The 19,762-nt window shown below is 46.6% G+C and overlaps 1 protein-coding gene across 2 annotated transcripts; it reads right to left on the bottom strand.

Moving 5' to 3' along the window:
- Positions 1 to 5,296: 5,296 nt before the first annotated feature.
- Positions 5,297 to 19,141, bottom strand: LOC129592989 (uncharacterized). 2 transcript variants are annotated; one of them, XM_055489167.1, is made up of 4 exons: positions 18,488 to 19,141; positions 7,485 to 7,575; positions 6,594 to 7,424; positions 5,297 to 6,511 (listed from the first exon to the last, which is right to left on the bottom strand). In XM_055489167.1, exons 2-4 carry the CDS (start codon positions 7,558 to 7,560, stop codon positions 5,616 to 5,618), a joined length of 1,803 nt encoding a protein of 600 aa, XP_055345142.1. In that variant the 5' UTR covers positions 7,561 to 7,575; positions 18,488 to 19,141; the 3' UTR covers positions 5,297 to 5,615. The 2 variants fall into 2 exon arrangements, with proteins under 2 accessions (XP_055345142.1, XP_055345141.1); XM_055489166.1 differs by lacking the exon at positions 18,488 to 19,141 and having other exon boundaries at positions 7,485 to 7,809.
- Between the last annotated feature and the right edge of the window lie 621 nt (positions 19,142 to 19,762).

Below are 19,762 nucleotides of genomic sequence, written 5' to 3' on the forward strand. Positions count from 1 at the left end.
ACAAGTCCGTTGACGGAAAACAACTGCCCGCAACAGAACCGGCCAGCTGTTCTGCGTCATCGGCGAGAAACGAATCTCCCCTGCGGACAAGAGTCGTCTAACCCCAACAGAAGTGGCTAGGTGTCTCTGGTTCGCGACGAAAAACGACGAAATGGATCTCAGACGACCTCAGGACATTTGCATGTGCATGAAGACGGATCCTCGCCGGCAACTAGACCCGGCTACATTTAAACCAAAGAGCTTGTTTTGGAAACTGGGACCACAAAGGCCCCTTTTCACCACAAGCATGCATGATTGCCTGATGGAGTGAGAACTGCTCGGCCAACAGACGCCACAGCAACACAGCCACAGGAGAACGGAGTTGGGCTGCCGAATGTCCTTTTGCCAGTCCGAACTGACCGAAGGGTATTTAGACACTAGGGACCCAGTCAACTGTAGCTGGATGGACGGCACACTCGGAATTGAATCGACCATGACGACCTCGAATCGGAGGTCGGAACTGACCGAACGGAGGTCGGAAATGTACGACAACAGGTCGCAGGAATGCCATAACTCGACGGAGACGCCGGAACTCCGACCCGTCCAGAGGCAAATCGAATGTTACATGGCCAAACGGATAACCGACCAACTCGGATCCGACCCAGACCACCAGTCGGAAATCGACCTCCTAACGGAAGAACACATCTTTTGGACGGATGAAAACTTGTTTCAACCGACCAGCGGAAGCCGATATCCGACCTCCGACCTCCAACATGGATAACCGACTAAGGTCGGATACGGATGATGACCGACAACAGGTCGGCTAAAGTGGTCAAATCGAAAGAAGAGGTCGGACAGAAGAACGCGAACATCGCCAGTTACCTCGGTCGACCATCGAGGAACGAAACTTCCGACCACCCACCTTATATCATTGCAACCGACCAATGTCTGGATAACATTATGATCGACCACAGGTCGGCTCGGCATAACGGAATGCCGACCAAGAAGTTAACGGACGGAAACACTACTCCGTGCCACAAAGGCACAAGGTAGTAGTCAACTGAACATTTCCACCGTTGGAACATGAAATTTCCGACCGGACCTTCGAGCCAGTTCGACTCGGATGAAACCATAACCAGGCTCGTGGTAGCAGATTGAACGGTTTTAACCGATCACTTTTTAAACGGAACTGCTCTACTCAGCAGCCACAAAGGTTGCACGATATGAGTACCAGTTTTTCCGACCTGACTTATGGAATTCGGAACTTAGCCGGATTTCCATGCCGCCGGTCGACTTACCGGTAGGCCGACCTTGGTCAACCGACCTCGGTCTAACTCCTCCACATAGAGAGGATGCTTCGGCATTCGCAACTGCGACAGTGCCTCTCCATTCGCAACAGACGCATGCGAGTCGGAAGTAAGTGTTTCACCGTGCTTACCCGACTTAGGTGAATTTTACCGGTCACGACGGATAACCCGAGAACCGACGCCTCGGATCCAGTCCACCGGACAACATTGGACAGGAGACCCCGTGGACTCAACGCCCCGTGGAAGTTATATTAGTCGGAATAAAGCCCCCGGACAGATTTTTGCATTTTTCTAGAATTTTTTCTTAACAAACGGAATTGTATTTTTCTAGTTGGATCTCTTTGACAGATCTGTTTTGCTTAACTCTTGCTCACAGGAATTGTGATTAAACTTTATTGCATATTTTTCTTTCGCGTTGCATAAATCTTCATTACATTTCTCCTTTTTACATTGTTCTCCGATGCCAACTGACGCAAGAAGCCAGCCAACAGACGCATTACCGGTCCAACGAAACGCCCGAGCGACCTCCGGATTTTCGGCCGTGAGCTGCTTGCCTCTCACGGGTCTGGAAGGAAAACATGGGACGGTCAACCGGACACCGGAATCCCACGGCCAGAGGACGCGTACCGGCGACCCCACAATGGGTCTCACCGGAGAGTTGTGCGATACACTGGCGCGGTACCGAGTCGGAGCATCCTTCGCGGGAGCTCGGATTCCCGCCCAGAGGCATATCAGGCGTACGAGCCTGTGCGTGGTGCTACGCCCACAAGTGGCGTACTAGCACTCACTTACATGCCGTATTCGCCTCTCTCATGTACGTATGTGTGCTGCTGCACTGCACTCATCCACTGAAGTGGATATACCGCGTGCGCACACGCTGAGCATACTTGCTCTCTCGTCCCTCTCTCGCCGTATGACTCAGCGCTTATACGCTCGCGTTGGATAGAGTCCAGTCTGCGCACAGCACACAGCTGATATGGCCGCATCACGCACACTGTTGCCGCCAGCGTCACTCACGTTTGGACACGCTCGTGAACGCATCTAGCAACAGTTTTCTAGATTCAGCCATACAGGCTTTGTTGAGTTTGTTCTTTCTTCCTGCTATTACGCAGCATTGTGTTCAGCCTTTATGTCAATAAAGACATCTGTGAGCTCCTCGCGCTTGCCTGTTACAAGGTACCGAAGACACCATTTTTCTCGTCAAAATCAACTTATAAAACATTTTAACCTTGGCCTCTAGACCATCAGAACAAATAGCACTATGAAACTGGAGAAGTAACCCTTGCACGGAGACTGCGGAAATTTTTCGGACAATATTTTTCACTGTGGCAATAATCTTTTTAAATTTGCGCTCGTTGATGCGTTTCAAGGCCGCTTTAGTCACTGCTGCCTTTTTCCAACGCTTTTTTACGGATTGGGACCTTCTGATGTGAATTCCTGTTCAGCCAGCTTTAAAATTCTATGCTAGATTGTCGAACATATTGGGAAAAGTTGTATTAAAACCGCATATCATAATTCTTTGCTTTTGCTGTTGATTTATTGCCGTATGTGCTGACGCTTGTAGCCGGCAGAAAGGTGGACGGGTGGATGGTGGATGTTCAATGAAATCGCATCCACCACTCTGCCGACCTTTGGCAGATTGGTGGATGAGCCGTCCACCTTTTTGCCGGCTACAAGCGTCAGCACATACGGAACGTGTTTCATGGCAGCCTGCTGAATATGTATGATTACTCTGACTGAAGAGGACGATTCTCTTGGAAGTATGCTGACAGAAGCATATTTCGGTGTATTTTGCAAGAACAGCAGTGGGTGATTTGGAGTACACAGATACGAGCGGCATGATCGTTACCTGGAAGCTGCATTGCAAAACTCCCTTTTGGACAAGCCGCAGGAACTTTGCAGTGTTAAGAAGGCTATGCCGCGTATTCAATCTTCTTGTAATAAAGCGGTATTGCCGCTGACATGCGAATAAATCGACATAAATTCTCAGAGACCTCATCATCCATTTCCTGTTATTTGCCAGGTTTCAGACTTCCATGGACAGGCGATGCTGATGTAAGCAAGTGATGCCCGGTACATAAGACAGACTATCCACAGGCGAGGTTTTCATTGCACCCATATCAGTCAACATTTGTGAAAATGAGCATTACCGGTCTTGTTTACTGCTTTGCTGTTCTTGTTCCAGCGTGCGTCGTTTACGCCCAGGGTGACGATGGTAAGTGAACCAAGATGCTATGCGTCAGTACACGTCGTACATCGTTGGTCTTTTGTGCAGCTTTAATGCCCAAACGTTGCGTTAACACGATTTGCGAAAGAAACGACCAGTGTGATGGAACATGCGGCCCAGACTGCAATAATGGACAATGCGAATGTTTGCACGATGACCTTCAAAGTGAGCAAAAGAATGGAACGTGCCAAAGAATAATCAGTCAATCCGTACCGCCAGGTAGCGATACCCCTAGCACCCCAGTGCACCTGTTCCCAATAGCGAACACTAACCCACCAAAGCCTGCAAAACCGGTCGGCCACTCTACCCTCTTCCCAATCCTTGTCACAAGACTCACAACTCACGTGGACCGTCCAACCACAATCACACCATCGGTGACCCACACAAGCTCTAGCATTGTCACTGAAACGGACGCTACGCCCACGGCCACGCCTTCTGGGATTCGTACACGCCCTAGCGGTTTCACTGACGTAGAATCTCCGCCTACGGCCATGCCGTCTCTGACCCGCACCGGCCGTACACGCCCTGCCGCTGTCACTGACGTGGACCGTCGGCCCTCGGTCATGCCATCTCTACCCCGCCCACGCGATGCCGCTGCAATTGGCGTCCTGCGAACGGTCAAGCAATCTGCAGCCTACGCACGCAACCCTGACGGCAGCGTCCTGTCCCACCGCCCCGCGGCGCCAGCCAAGCCGAAGCCTGGTAAAAAATAAGCAGACTTATTCGACTGTCCTTGTGAGGGAATGTTTCGTGTCGCGCTTCATATTCTTTTATTGAAATATCTTAGTTCTAGCTTGGTCATGTCTTCCCGTAAAGCAATTTCTGTTGGTCAGGGGATGAACGGCACGCATAAAAACGAGCCGTAGAAACCATAAGCGGCTCGATACTTGCTATGAAATTGTGAAATATAAAAATTTTCAACATCTTTAATTCCTTTGTTTTGCATCTCTCCGGCCGCTTTTACAATGATTGGTGAAATCGTTGTAGCTGTAAAAAAAAAGATTTGGCATAACTCGCCTAAGAAAAGAGAAATCGTAACAGATTAAAAATTTTACTGCACACTGACCCAGGCGCCTCTACGGAAAAGAGCTAAGGGCGCTGATAGTTTACACGGAACTGCTTTGGTTACACACAGGCCCGTCGCGAGACCCCCGTTAGTTTTTCAAATCGCTACTCCTCCCGCGGTTTTCATCGCACAATTTTTCTGGATACACCGTTAGACTCGCCGTGAAATTCTGAACAAAATGGTTGAGGCCGATTTCCAAAATTCGTTTCCCCTAAAAGTCGACATCCACGGGCGGTCGCCAGTGCGACACCCACCAATTTGGGGTTTTCCCCCTGACCCCCCAGATTAGGGGGAAACCCTCAGAAATCACACTGTCGCATGGCAGACCGCCCTTGGTTTCGTTTCTGGGGTGAAACGAATTTCAAAAATCGGTTACAACCATTTTGTTCAAAATTTTACGGTGAGTTTATTGGTGCATTCAGAAAAAATGTAGGATGAAAACTGTTGGAGGAGTAGATTTTTGAAAGTTGCAAGGGGAAACGCCCCAAAAGGGAGGTGTCGCATTGGCGACCGCCCAATAATGTCGAATTTTGGGGGGAAACGAATTTCGAAAATCGGCCTCAACCATTTTGTTCAGAATTTTATAGCGAATCTAATGGTATATCCAGAAAAATTGTGCGATGAAAACCGCGGGTGGAGTAGCGTTTTGAAAAACTAACGGGGGTCTCGCGACGGGCCTGGTTACACATAACCATGCAGTTATTCAAGATAGGCATTCGTTTCGAGAGAAACCACATTCTTGCATTTCAAGAAAATTATGAGACCACCTTCAAATCTTCAACTATTCTGGAAAAATACTTTCGGGATCTTTGGCGTTGAGTTTTATTGTATGTATGTTTCTTTTAAAATTTAATGAATGTCCCGAAAACCCGAAAAAGCAATAATTATATTCATTTTCACATAACAACTGCATAGTAATATCCCTACAGTTACTGGCAGTCTGGCACTATCAATTCCCACGATCTTCTTGATGAAAGAACAAATTATTCGACAACGAAATTTTCGATTTTGGTGGAAAAATACGCTGCCCCACTCGCTATTTTGCAACGCAAGACTTCGCGTTGCGAGAGAATGCGGTTTCGGTACGATTGACACCTTGTGCACCCCGCGGAATCGGTCTGGAACAGTCGATGGGCAGAAAAATACGTTCCCGGGTCAGTGGGTAGCTTTTTGCGTAGTCCCTAACGGCGAACAGTTCGCCCTCAACGTTGTTGCCGTCGTGTAAGAGCAGCGTGTTGTCATTCCACCATTGTCGGAACCAGGCAAAATCGCAGCCACAATGCAATCGCCACAAATAATTGCGAATTCGCGGTCCAAAATCCAGTGTCGGTTTTAGGTCCGTGTAATAGATGGCGTGTTCCAGGGTCAACAACCGCAATGCTTGCAAATAACCGAAGGCGTCAACCTGAAGACTGCGGATCGTAGTGTTGGAAAACACCAGCATACGCAGGTATGAAAGGCGCTGAAAGTCGTCTCGCTGCACGTCCAGATCGCTGCATTTCGAAATTCCAAAGGTCAGCAGACTGGTCAACTGGAAATCTCGGGCTGCTGCTGTAGAGCGATTGTTCGTGCATCCGATAAGGTCGAACCTAATAATGTCCCGCCGAATTGGTGCCACGTCGGCGGGTGCGACGGGAACATATCCCTTATGGGTCCACGTTGCTGGTCTTGGCGGCTGCAGCGCCATAGCCACGGCTAGCTGACGTATCTCCCGCACATAATCATCGTAAGTACTGCAACTAGTATTTGAGTAAATGCGCCCTCTAGGCCAATGCTCCTCGCAGTACTGGTAATTCCGTCGCAGCCAAGTACACTGAGTAAGCTCACGCAGTGCGCTGCATTCATTCAAAGTCATCGGTTCGCTGGAAAACGTAGGAAATTCGTCGCTGGTTTTCGTGTTATTCTCACAACGCTCCGGGAATTCTTCCTTGTCTGCAAGAATATTTTATTTCTAAAAATCAACCTTCCAACAATTTCATAGTATTTAATTTTAAAGTTGATGTTTCACACTTACAAAGGTCTTCGTTAACCGAAAACGAATATAGATTAGTATGCATAACAACGTCTCCCTTTGGAAATGGTGCTTCAGCACAGTCGATGGGCAGAAAGACATCGTTAAATCCCAGGTTCTCGTTGCGCCATGCGTCGTACTCGATGCGGTATATTTCCCCCTCTTCCGCATACTGCTTTAGTCCGCTGATGCTAAACCAGCGCCGGAAGTGCTTAAACTCGCAGCCGCAGTGCAATCTCACTAAATAGGTCCAAATATCCGCCTGGAAAATTTCCATTTCAAGGATTCCGCGCTCCAGCGACAGCAGACGTAATCCTGGTAAATCCGCAAAGGTGCCAACTTCGAGGGATTCTATCGTGGAGTTAGCGAACTGGATGAGTCGGAGTTTGGCGGACTGCCAAAAGTCGGCTCGTCTGACGTCCAAGGCGCGGCAGTGATGCACGCTGAATTCCAGCAAATGCGGCAGCCGCAGTTGGGCCAGGTTCTTGGTGGCGCGCGGAGAACAGCAGTTGTGCAGCTGGAAGACCACCGCCTGTTCGCGCACTGGCGCCAAGTTCTCAAAGGCAACTTGGGGTCCATCATTCAGACTGACGAAGACCGCCTTGAGTGGCGGCTTGGACAACGCTAGCGCCAGTTGCTGTACTTCCTCGTTTGAGGCTTCACTGCTGCAGTTGATGGCCAGTCCCTGTTTCTGGGCGCACGCGAAGGAGTTGCCAATGTTAAAGCGCACTCCGCAGTGGGCGGTGAACTGCAACTCACATTGATCGCGCGTTATCAGTTCCGTGCTGAAATCGGGCAGCGGCGAAAATGTCATTGCCTTTTGGAAATGCCAATCTACTGATCAAAAGCAAGTGCCAAGTGTTCGACAGATGTTCGCTGGAGTGATAAGCTTACCTCTGCCTATCCCAAAGCTGTTCGGTGCAGACCCCAGAAGAATTACGCATGCAAGAAGGATTTGAAATGAATGCATAATGCTGCGTGTTCACTGGAAAATTAATTGGCAACACGCAAATGTTGCTGCAATCAAAGTAATTGACACAACGCTCACAATGACAACTTTGACAATGCACACAATAATCGCGCAGAATTACAACTTCTGACAATACTGTAAGCATTTAGAGTGCAGCGAATCGTTGCGGAAGCAGCCTTGCGCAAATCAATTAAGTAAAACTGAAAAGCAGTAAATAGCACCACTAATCAGTGCAAGTCGCTTTTTGGCAACAAAATTTACATGGAGTTTTGCTGACAGCCTGACACTGGGATTATGCAAAGGCCTTGTTAAACGGCAAATAAGTATTATCCACGCAGTCGTGTTGCCCTAAAGCGTGACATTAGTCATCCAATTTTCAGCGGACACGGAACTGCACCAGCTGCGCGACACCATGCGGATGCTGAGTTATCCGGAAACGCTGTAACCTCAGGGTTCGTCCGAGTGGCAAAAGTTTTGCAGACTGACAGTGAACGACTACAGTAGCTTAAGCGGATGGTGCCAATCGCTAAACTCACAGAATATTTCAGCAGAAGTCTTTATGCATTTGAAAGTGGCCTGCGACTGCCACACAGAACCGTGCACAACGCGGCCACGACCAGAACGATCTTTTATTAAAAATGTAGTTTTTAATAAATGCACAAATCGGGAAAACAGGGAAGAAGGGAAAAACACCTCGAGCAATCAGGTTTATTCCTGATTGCGAGACAACTCCGCGCGATCTGCGGCGGCATGCAGAAAAACCACACAACCTGCCCGTGCAGTAGCGAAGGGCCAGAGTCAGCGCGGCATCCACTGCCCTGTGCAGTGGCGCTGATCTCCTAGCATGCCACGGGTGGAACGCCGAGGTCCCTTCGAGGCTCCACTAAACAAACAAAACAGTGAGCAAAAAAATGAGCAAAATGCGACCCATTCGGCGGCATATAAACTATTGTTAACAATCACAAAATACACAAAAATTTGGCGAAATTAATGAGATCCATTCCGGTATGATGCGTTCCATTCCGGAGGCTTGATTTATCCTCCGATCACGACTTTTATTCCGCAGCTTGATCGGCACCCGCATCCGTCAACTTGTCGGTGTCAGCATCAGCAGGATCGGTAAAACGGCTCAGACGACAGCATTTAACGCTTCGCCAAGTACCTTATACGATGCAAATCGCATCGGCGACTCTTTCCATATTATTATGGAATTTCGGCTTCTTCACCTTACGGTGTATTCGGCTTTTTATTGAGAACAAATTTGTCAGGCATTTCGCCCGTCGGCTTATCATTTCCGGCAAGTGTTGAGTATCTCAAACACATACATGTTGTACTCGTCAGCGGTCAGACAACGATCCGGTTTTTATCCCAAAGGATAGTACGGTAAAACTCGTACTCGGCTATGGACATTTGCCCAGCGGTAATTTCACGAGTTACTTCTCGTCGAAGGTTTCTCAAGTCGGCGGGAAACACAGGTGTATTCACAATGCGTCGGCGGTGCAGCATTGAATGGCTGCATATCAGCTAGATAGCGGAAATCGGCACTGTTTGCATCAAAACAGTCGGTTATTGCTGTCCTTGCGATCGTTTGTACACCATATTGGTGTCGGCTTTATTCGGTCTGCAAATAAATTACAATAATTAATTTGCAATAATTGGTCGGCATTTATATTTTTATTTTTATCGACAATTTTACGGCGGATTTTGTTCGGCACTTTTAAGTTTATTCGGCATTGTTCTGATAATTTTTCATCGGCATGGTAAATCTGGAGATGCTACGATCCCCGGCATTATTACTGTAATAAATTACAGTGTCGGCTGAATTCCGGCAAAATACAAGGTTACGGGTTTATATCGTAATATAAACGGATATATTAATCGGCAAATTTACGGCGTTAATTCGGCAAAGAGGTACGGACCTCATAATACGGGGATTTGTGCATGGTCAACACGGAGATGTGTCCGTTCTCCTTTCAATCACACAATATTTCGGCAGTAATGTCTACTGTGAATAATTACAATGGTCGGCAGAGTAATAATTGTGAATTATAACTAACAATTATTCAGCTTTTTAACGGTGACATACTTATTTAATCGGCAAATAATTCAATCGGCGCTACGTTCCCACAATCAATGCGAGAAGTACGGACCACAACATTTGTTGGTTAATAATCGGCAATGACGGCAATAGGTACGAACCTCAAGGTTACCGGGGATTGTACGAGAGGTACGAACCACGTATTAATTTAATTATACCACTACGTATAATTCAGCGGCAATTATCTCCATATCGGAGCGGCTAAATAAATCAACAATTTAATCGGCGAAAGTACGGGCCACTACGATAGTAATGGGGAATTTATTCGGCGAGAGGTATGGACCTCCTAATAAGGGATGTGATAAGAACCACTACAGTAGTGGAAATTATTTCGGCCAAAATTACGGATCACCATAATAAGGGGTGATTCAATAGGAGAGGTATGGACCTCATCGATGTGGTAATTAAAGTCTCCATTTCGGAGCGGCTGATTTATAAAATTTCGGCAAGAAGTATGGACGACTGTATTAGCGGAGAATTTCCAAATCGGAACGGTTAATTCATAAAGAATCGACAAGAGATATGGACCACAGTAATGGTCAAAATCGAGGGGAAATTATTCGACAAGTGGTATAAACCACACGGTAATCATAAAATTATCGTACATGTACATATCCCGTTTTACCACGGCGTACATGAAGTTTTAATTTTATCGGCTTTTTCTTGTTAATTTTGCGGCTATTATCGGCGGGAATTTGATTTTCCGGTTCCCACTGGTTATCGTCGCTTTCGACTTCGGCAATATTTTCGGCAGTATTGCCTACGGTTTCCGTAACTTCTTCAGTATCGGCTGGTATAAACGGCTCGGCATTAACGTTAAAACCATTCTCGGCTGTTTTCGGAATTTTCGAAGTAATTCCTTTGCGGTCTTCTTCGGTGGTGTTATAACGCTTGAGACGCTCGCAATTTACGATACGAGTTTCTCCCGGCTTGTCTTTGTTCTCAATTTCGACTGCGTTAGTATAGGGGAAACCGGTAACTTCCCATCTACCTCCGAATTTTTCACGGAAAGATTCGGTTTCACCCTTCTTCTTCTCTCGCTTTAGAAGAACTAGTTCACCGATCTGATAATCATCTTCCCTACGTTTCTTATTGAAACGCTCGGCAGTTTTAACAAATTCGTCTCGAATATAGATTTCGGCTAATTCATGCGCTCTGGCCAAATTATGGCGAAATTCATCCATATATTCGGCTATCGATGCATGGTCGGCTGGTATATTGGTCTTAGTGACCGTATCGGCTGGAATAACTTGCTCGCGTCCATACAACATATAATACGGCGACATACGAGTAGTTTTATTTTGGACACGATTTTTAGCGGCTATTACGAACGGAAGAATGGTGTCCCAATTCTTTTCCCGTCCGTCGGCGGCATACATTACTAACGAATCAGCAATAGTTTGCATCTGACGTTCGACTAATCCTCTACCAATAGGATGGTAGGCGGCACCAAAATGATGCTGAATCTTCAAGCGATGATTAATCGCTTCAAGAAGTTTATTATGGAAATGAGTTCCACGATCGGTATTCAAAATGTGCGGCGTGCCATATGGCAAAAATACGTCGTGAATAAGGAAACTTGCTACGGTTTCCTTTTTCGCATTAGGAATCGGCTTAGCTATTACGAACTTAGTTAATTCGTCAATAGCAACGGCGATATACGTATTACCTCGTGGGGAAATCGGCAAAGGACCTTTTAAATCGACTTGTACGCGGAACCACGGGGCTCCTATAGCTATCTGTTGTAGCTTACCCGGCGGTGCCTTCCGTTCGGTTTTACGGTGTTGGCACAAATAACAATTGCGTACGTATTTATCAATATCGGCTACCATACCGTCCCAATAATAGCGAAGTGCTATTGCTTGGTACGTCTTCAGTGGACCTAGATGTCCACTGGCCGGCGTATCGTGCATAGCATGCATTATATCAACACGCATATGCTTCGGCACGACGAACCGTCGATCAAGGCGGCCGTCTTTTTCGGTTATTCGGTACAAGACTCCGTTCCACAACTCAAAGTTCGGATCTCGTTTAATTAAATGAGTACTTTCGGCTCGGCCCTGAAGGGCATGAATACGCTTTTCGACTACAGAATCTTTTTCCTGTTCGGCTCGATAATATTTAAAATTATCTTCATCTTCGTCGTGTTCGGCTGGGTCGGTAATAGTAACTACACGAATAGTCGGAGTACTAAACTTCCGATCCTTCATATCGTCCCAGTCGTCATCGTCGGCGGTCTCGACCGGCGGTCCAACAGGATGACGGCTTAGGGCGTCGGCGTTATCGCATTGCTTGCCCGGCCGATACTGAATAGTCATCTTGTGACTACTTAACTGGAGAGCCCAGCGGGTAAGGCGACCGTTAAGGCCTTCCTTTCTCGACACGGAGCGTAACAAATTTGTTAACGCTTGATGATCGGTTTGCACATAGAAGTGCGAATATTCGATAAAATGTCGGAACTTACGGCATGCGAATACCACAGCCATACATTCCAACTCGGTAATCGGATATTTACGTTCGGCGTCGGTTAAAAGCTTGCTAGCATACACAATAGGATGACCATCCTGATGTAGGATAGCTCCTATTCCTATTGTGCTAGCATCGCATTCGATAACTGTCGGCTTATTCGGATCGAATTTTACAAGTACCGGCGCGTTAATCAAAGCATTCTTTAGATCAACAAATTCGGCGTCATGTTCGGCTTTCCATTTATTCTTGACATCGATTTCGCCCTTTAACAGGCCATACATAGCTCGGGTGCGGCTAGCGAAGTCCTTAACGAACTTCCGGTAATAGTTACATAAACCAAGAAAAGATCGAAGATCCTTCTCAGTTTGCGGCTTCGGATATTGCTGAATAGCGGAGATTTTCTCCGGATCGGTTTTAATTCCGGCTTTAGACACTATGTGTCCAAGAAAGTGCAACTCGGTTTCACCGACGTGGCACTTACTCGGCTTAAGCGTGAAGCCCACTTTTACAAGGCATTCACACATTAATCGGATCTTACGAATCAAATCGTCGAAATCCTTAGCGGCTACAATGATATCGTCAAGATATGCGAAAATGTTTTCATTACGTACTCCAAGAAGAGCCTTATTCATGGTCTCTTGGAACGTAGCCGGCCCATTGCACACGCCGAAAGGCATGCGTAAGAATTCAAAAAGACCGTCTTGCGTTATAAACGCAGTCTTTTCAATTGAATCTTCGGCCATCTGTATCTGCCAAAACCCGGCATTACAGTCGACACCTACATAGTACTCATTATCGGCTACGGATTGAAGTAATTCATCCGGTGACGGCAAAGGATAATTATTCTTTTTGGTTACATCATTCAATTTGATGTAATTTACGCAGAAACGCGTACCGGTAGAACCGTCTGGATTCTTCTTAGAAGCCAGCACAACTGGGAAACACCAGTTGCTGTTCGACCGGCGAATAATTCCTTTTTCGAGCATTTCTTTAACATGCTCTTCGATTATTTCCCGTCCTCGCCAAGAGGTACGGTGCGGCTTACATTTAATCGGCAGGGTATCACCCGTATCGATATGGTGCTTTACTATTGTAACATCACCAAATGGTCGGCGTTTAGTAGCGAAGAGGTCGGGATATTCAAGAAATACTTCCTTGATCTTCGCTATTTACTCGGCTGTTAGCTTAGAATTAATCTTAAGCGCATCAACGGCTTCACGAATCTCTTGTTGTTCTTCCGGCGTCCGTTCGGCTAATAAGACCGAATTAATACAAATTTCATCGGCTTCAATATCCTCATACGGCTCTAAGTATCCGATGAGTTGTCCTTTCTTAATGGACTTTCGGCTATTATGGAAATTGAACAATGCTAGTTCAAATTTCCCATTGATCGGCTTCACAATACCTTCTACCGGCTTAACATGCCTCTCCATGTACACATGTGGGCTCGGCAGAAACATAAACTTGTCAGTTGAAAACTTTTCGGCTGGGTCGAATCGTGCTACTACTGTAGCCATATTTGTACCAGGATTAATTAGGATTTTGTCGGTAGCGAACACCTTATTCGATTGGAGGCGTTGGCCACGGAAAGTTGATTCTACTTTAGGGGACTCGGAAAATTCCCAAGTCAATTTATTAGCGGCGGGGTCAGTGTGCACTTCTGATTCCCTATTATTCGGCGCAGATTCGGTATTGACTACCGGCTCTACATTCACAATAATTAGCTTGGATGCATCCATATTTGTTCGCTTTCTGAATAGCTTTTTAGTGGTCCTCGGTACATTAGTAGCTACATTAGCGACATGATTCGGCTCGTTAGATTCGACGTTCGCATTATTACATGCGACATTATCGTTCGGCTTTAATTGTGATCTACATTCTGTAGTCGGCTCGTCTTTACTAAATTCCATTACTGACGCCATGGGATGGAAATGTACCCGAGGCGCTCGGTTGCATTTAGTCATGCCTTCCGTTTCTGGAGGCATATTACTCGGCTTATATTTCGGCTTTAATCGATATGGCAACTTAACAGTTGCTTCCGGCTTTACTTTAATCTGCTCATCTAGGTCGGCACGGAGAGCATACGGTACATCAAATTTAAAATGCTCAAATGCTTCCTTCAACTTTGTTTGCTTCTCTAATAACAAGAGGTATTCATCCGTAAAAGCGGAATCATTACTGTTAATTAATTTTTCGGCTTGTTCGGGACTCATGCCCGGAATCGGCGCGGTGTCGTCTCCTAAGACAAGAATATCTTGTCTGGACTTATGGGCTAATTCCGTTAGTTCTTGTACTTCGACAACAAAAACCCGGTATTCCTGCCATAATTTGGCAAACGACTTTTTCGGCGGCGGTAGTTTAATTTTCCTTTTGCCCGTGGCTTTTGTCACGGGTATCGGAACGATTTCGGCTTTAGGGGTCGGCTCTTTAGGAATAGTAGTAGCATTAATAGTAGGTTCCGATGCCACGGGTATCGGAACAATTTCTTCAATAATATTCGGCTTTATTGGTTGGATAGCTATCGGCTGAATTACAACAGTGTTAATCCTACGGATGCACTGCAATTCGTTATTACGGACAGTATAGAGAGTACCAGCCAAGAAGCCTTGGCCCAATAGTACTTTAGTATCGTCGACGGTCGGCTTAATATAGAAGGTATGGTCGGTCGATTGATTAAAGATATGTACCTTTACTACACAGTAGTAGGTAACTAAGAACCCGCACATACCTCCTATTCCTCGAATATTAAGCGGCTTAATTAGGGGAAATTTTTCTACTTTTAGTTCATCCACAAACTCATTCGAAATGAGTGATGTCTCGGCTCCAGTATCAACCATAACTTGAACGCTACGGCCATTAATAAACGCCCACTGCGTTAGCGGTGGTGCTCGGCTTGGTTCTCTAGTAGAATCGACAGTAGAATAATCGAGATTGATTTCGTTAATAATCGGCTCAGGTAGATCGGTCGCTTCGGTGATTCGGATACCACTAATTGTTATAGATTCAGTAGTATCCGGCGGTTCACCAGGCAACGGGGAAGTACTGCCGGCGGTTACTCCCCGTTGTCGTTTTCCTGGTTACTTGCGGAGGCAGCAAAGAAACTCTGCTGCGGCGGCGGTGAGTGCGACGTCGGCCTCGGACCATACGATCGGCCCGGGCCTTGGCCACGCGACTGTGAATTGTTTCGGGAGCGGTCACCGTTAGGCGAGCTTGCTCCGCTTCCGGCTTGGCTTCGGCTGCGGAAATCCCGGGCGTACCGGCGATTCCCAGTTACCGGATCATGGTACGACAAATAGATTGGGTTTTCGGCTCGCGGGACGTCTTTAAACTGGCATGCCTCAAAGTAGTGCCCGCAGACATCGCACTGCTGGCAGTACTCGACTACTCGGCCGTTTCTCATTTCCTTTTCCAACCGTGGAGTCCGGTTAGTATTCTCTGGAATACGTCCAGAGTTCTCGGCCCACAATCGGTTACGGCTCGGCTGTTGGTTATTATTATTATTACCGGCTGGCCTAATATTACCGTTACCATTATCATTATTAGCTGGTCGGTTCGGTCGGCGATTATTCCCAATATTGGGACGCGGTGGGCTAGCAGCTGCTGCCGCATAGCTCATCGGCTTCGGCTGGGTCTGTACTATACGAACGGTTACAGAATCGGAGTCTTGTTGTTTACGCTTACTACCGACTGGTATCACGTACTTGTCGGGATTACTCGCCGTCAAGTACCTGATCTTTTCGAGAAATTCTTCCGGCGTACGAGGATCCATGCCCTCGATTTTGTCATGCAAGGTTGCATGCGACTTTATTCCTTTTACTAGAAAGGTGACAAATTGTCCCGGCGTGCCGGCATAACCTGCCTTGTCTCTCAGCGTCATCATCGCTTGAAAGAAACTCTCAAGTGATTCCTGACCTGGTCGGTATGTTCGGTTAGTTAGTTCGGACAACGCATTAACAGAGCGTCTGGTATCTCCGAACCGCGCGACCAGTTGATCGCGCCACTCCCGGTACGTAGTCGGCTTATTGACGGACGTTAGCAGACCATTGTACCATATGATCGCCTCGTCCTTTAGGCAGTAAGCGAGCTCGGCAACCCTACGCTCGTCACTGACCCAGCGGTTCTCCTTAGCGGCTTGTTCAAATTTAATAAGGAAGCTATCGATGTCTTCCTTACTGCCATTGTACGACGGCCTTGGAACCGGCTGTCGTATGGCATCGGCTAGATCGGCTTTTCGTAGTGGACTATTAGTTCGGCTTGTCCGCTTATCAAGCTTACTCAGCTCGTCCCGCAGGACCTCGCGGATGATAACTGCTTCGGCTTGGGAAACTTGCTGTTTGCTAATGCGGTCGGCTGTACTATGGGCCGACTCCATGCGGGAGTGCGTGGTCTCGGTCTGACCAGTACGCACTCTGGTAGGCGGCCTTTCATCGTATTCCATTTGATTCTCGGCGGCGGCCATCATCTGTTGATACGTTGTCAGCAGATTGTTATACATATCAACAAGTTTGTTAAAATCTAACCGGCTTTTTTCGGCTGCAACGCTCGACGATTCCTTTTCGGACTTCAGTTCGGCTTTTAATTGTTTTATCGTATTATCGCGGTCGACTACATGGGCACCGAGCCCGACGGCAGCATCACTTGCTTTCTTATATTTACCGTTGGCAACCCGTAGCTGCTCCTTCAGGTTGTCCTGCTCGGCTGTTAAATCAGCGACCGCCTTATTTCGGATGGCGAGACACTGTTCGGCTTGTTCGAGTCGGATACGCAACTCTGATACTTGGTTTTGCATATCGACAACGGCTTCGGTTGCCTGCATTAAAAGACTCACTTTAGCAGGGTTCTCTGTTGTCGGCGGTATTTTCATAACAGGCGTCAAGTCCTTCCCCATAACCTTATCGATAAGGCTGGGACTTGAGTGCGCCTTCGGCAAAATCGGTATGACTGTAGGCGGCTCATCATCATCTTCTGACGTATCGACCGGCTTACTAGATTCGGCTTCACTAATATTGATGAGCGGAACCGACGAAGACTTCGACATGGTCGGCGATGATTCTTCATCTAGGTTCATATGAACCACCGGCGAGGTCGGCTGTACTACCGAATCAGGTATCGGTAGGTCGGCTAATGGCGGCCTATTATTTACCACTCGCTTCTTTACTTGTGGTAGTTCTTGGTGCACTATCGCTTCACCACCGGCAGCTATCTGTTTGGCTTTATTTCGAGTAATCTTCCCTGCGGGGTTATCGTTCGCCCCGCTGGGCCGGCTAGCATCATTCGCTTCGGCTTGGTTCGGCTGGTTCCGGATAATCCGGTCGGCTGTTTTGATCAAACCATTGGCAAATTGTCTTGCCTTATTCAAAGGAGTTCGATGCATATCGGCGGTATTATTAAAGTACAATCGATAATTATTGCGATTGTATTCTAATAATGAATACGGCAATCCAAATGGTTTTTTATTTTCGACTTCCCATAAATGGGTCGGTATGAAGTCAACTAAATCACAAAACGATTTCCGATCAAAGTGAAAGGAAAGTAATCGTGTAATTTCGGCGGTTATTATCTATAATTATTAAGCGGTAACACTTTCGGCTCCCTATAGATAGCGCTGATACAATCGGCACTCCATAGCTTTCAATACTTAAATTATTGAAATGAATCAATAACTGAACGGCAATATTGCACGGTAGCTTTTCAGCTTTCCGTATTCGGTCAAATTGCAGCGAGAAGGTTGATAAACCTTCTTCGCTGTCCGGCACCTCAGGCCTGGATGGCCTTTAAATTTTCGCGATAAAATCTGCGATGCAGATCGGTTTACTCAGTAGACGTAAGGGCGCATAATTCCCAATACCTCCACTGAAATAAAAATAAAACAATATCGGCTATCGGCGATTTTTTTGATTCCTCAAATTACTAGGGATTATTGTTATAATTTCGATATTTTTATCGGCAGTTATTCGGCATTAATTACTTACAGTATGAACTGTAATATCGACTTACGGGAAATAGACCGTCAATGCGCTCAGACATGGAAAGAATATTTCCCGTGTTTCGACAAAAGTTTTACGGCGTTAATCGGCTGATAAACTATTAATAATTTATCACGAGAATTGTAGAAAGCGATTCTACAAAAATCGAAATAATCGGCTGCAGCTATTGCTGAATTTAATATTAATTTCCATGACGGAAATCGACGGCAATATCGGCGATATTCAACAAAAATTTGATGAAGTACGGTTGCCTCTAAAGCTTCCGTTTTCGGCAATTAATTTACGGCAAATCACAACAATCCTTTCGGAAAATTGTTCGGCAAAATTAGTCATAAGACCACATCGGTTTCTGCAAGTTTTGCAGACGGCTTACCTGCACTGACACGACGTGACGTTGTGCGATGCGGTGCGTTCGGTGTGCTGCTTTCTGCCTGTCGTCTGGAACGCAGGATCTCGTTTCCGCTTTTCTGCTCCTCCACAGAAGAACCCCCAGAAACTGGTCGTTCCTCCGATATATGAGGGAGACAGGTTTCGGCTGGTAGTGGGGAGAAATCAGCTCCGGTCCTTCGCGATGCGTCGGGATACGGTGCTGATGTTTCCGGGTTTTCGATACGGCTATACTCCACACTGCGCTGTAGCGTTGGCGTGGAATCCGGTAGACCGTACAGGGAATTCGGCTGTGCGCGCAGTTGATATCGCGCGGTCGTGATATGAAAAATTAAAGGGATGCGGAGATCGAACCCGCAAATCTCCACCATAAAAGTGGCCTGCGACTGCCACACAGAACCGTGCACAACGCGGCCACGACCAGAACGATCTTTTATTAAAAATGTAATTTTTGATAAATGCACAAATCGGGAAAACAGGGAAGAAGGGAAAAACACCTCGAGCAATCAGGTTTATTCCTGATTGCGAGACAACTCCGCGCGATCTGCGGCGGCATGCAGAAAAACCACACAACCTGCCCGTGCAGTAGCGAAGGGCCAGAGTCAGCGCGGCATCCACTGCCCTGTGCAGTGGCGCTGATCTCCTAGCACATTGTACCGTTATTGTTAACGCGCGATTAAGACTTGTTTCGAATTTTCTTCTGGATTGCGCAAAATGTTTTATCGGAACTTAAGTTCGGATTTATGCTATTGGGTATCCATCGGCTTCATATTCGCACTAGAAAAATTAAGAGAAAGATAATGTTTCTAAAAATCGACAGGGATGCATGAAATCAATGCTGGAGTGCATTCACAGCAAGGAAAAATTTTTTCTACTTTTCAAAGTTAGCCATCAGGTACAACTTCACCAGCTGAGCGACACCATGCGGATGTTGAGTTATCCGGAAACATTGTAACCTCAGGGTTCGTCCGAGTCAGAGTGGCAACAGTTTTGAGGATTTACAGTGAACGACTACAATAGCATTGGCGGACGATGCCGATCGCTAAACTCACAGAATCTAATTCAGCAGAAGTCATCACGCATTGTACCCGTTATTGATAACGCGCGATTGGGAACTGTTTCTAGATTTTTTCTGGATTGCGCGAAATGTTTTATCGGAATTTTAGTTGGGATTTATGCTATTGGCTATTCATCGGCTTCTATTCCGTACCAAAAAAATTTAAAGAAGGATAATGTTTGTAACAATCGACAATGTTTGTAA

Source organism: Paramacrobiotus metropolitanus, unplaced genomic scaffold, assembly GCF_019649055.1.
Source record: "Paramacrobiotus metropolitanus isolate TYO unplaced genomic scaffold, Prichtersi_v1.0 Parri_scaffold0000058, whole genome shotgun sequence".
In the NCBI taxonomy this organism is placed as follows: Eukaryota; Metazoa; Tardigrada; class Eutardigrada; order Parachela; family Macrobiotidae; genus Paramacrobiotus; species Paramacrobiotus metropolitanus.

Coding starts and splice junctions, on each gene's coding strand:
- LOC129592989 (XM_055489167.1), bottom strand. CDS start 7,560: ATGCATTCATTTCAAATCCTTCTTGCATGCGTAATTCTTCTGGGGTCT. Junction 7,425..7,484: donor CAGCTTTGGGATAGGCAGAG/GTAAGCTTATCA, acceptor TTTGATCAGTAG/ATTGGCATTTCCAAAAGGCA. Junction 6,512..6,593: donor TTCGGTTAACGAAGACCTTT/GTAAGTGTGAAA, acceptor ATATTCTTGCAG/ACAAGGAAGAATTCCCGGAG.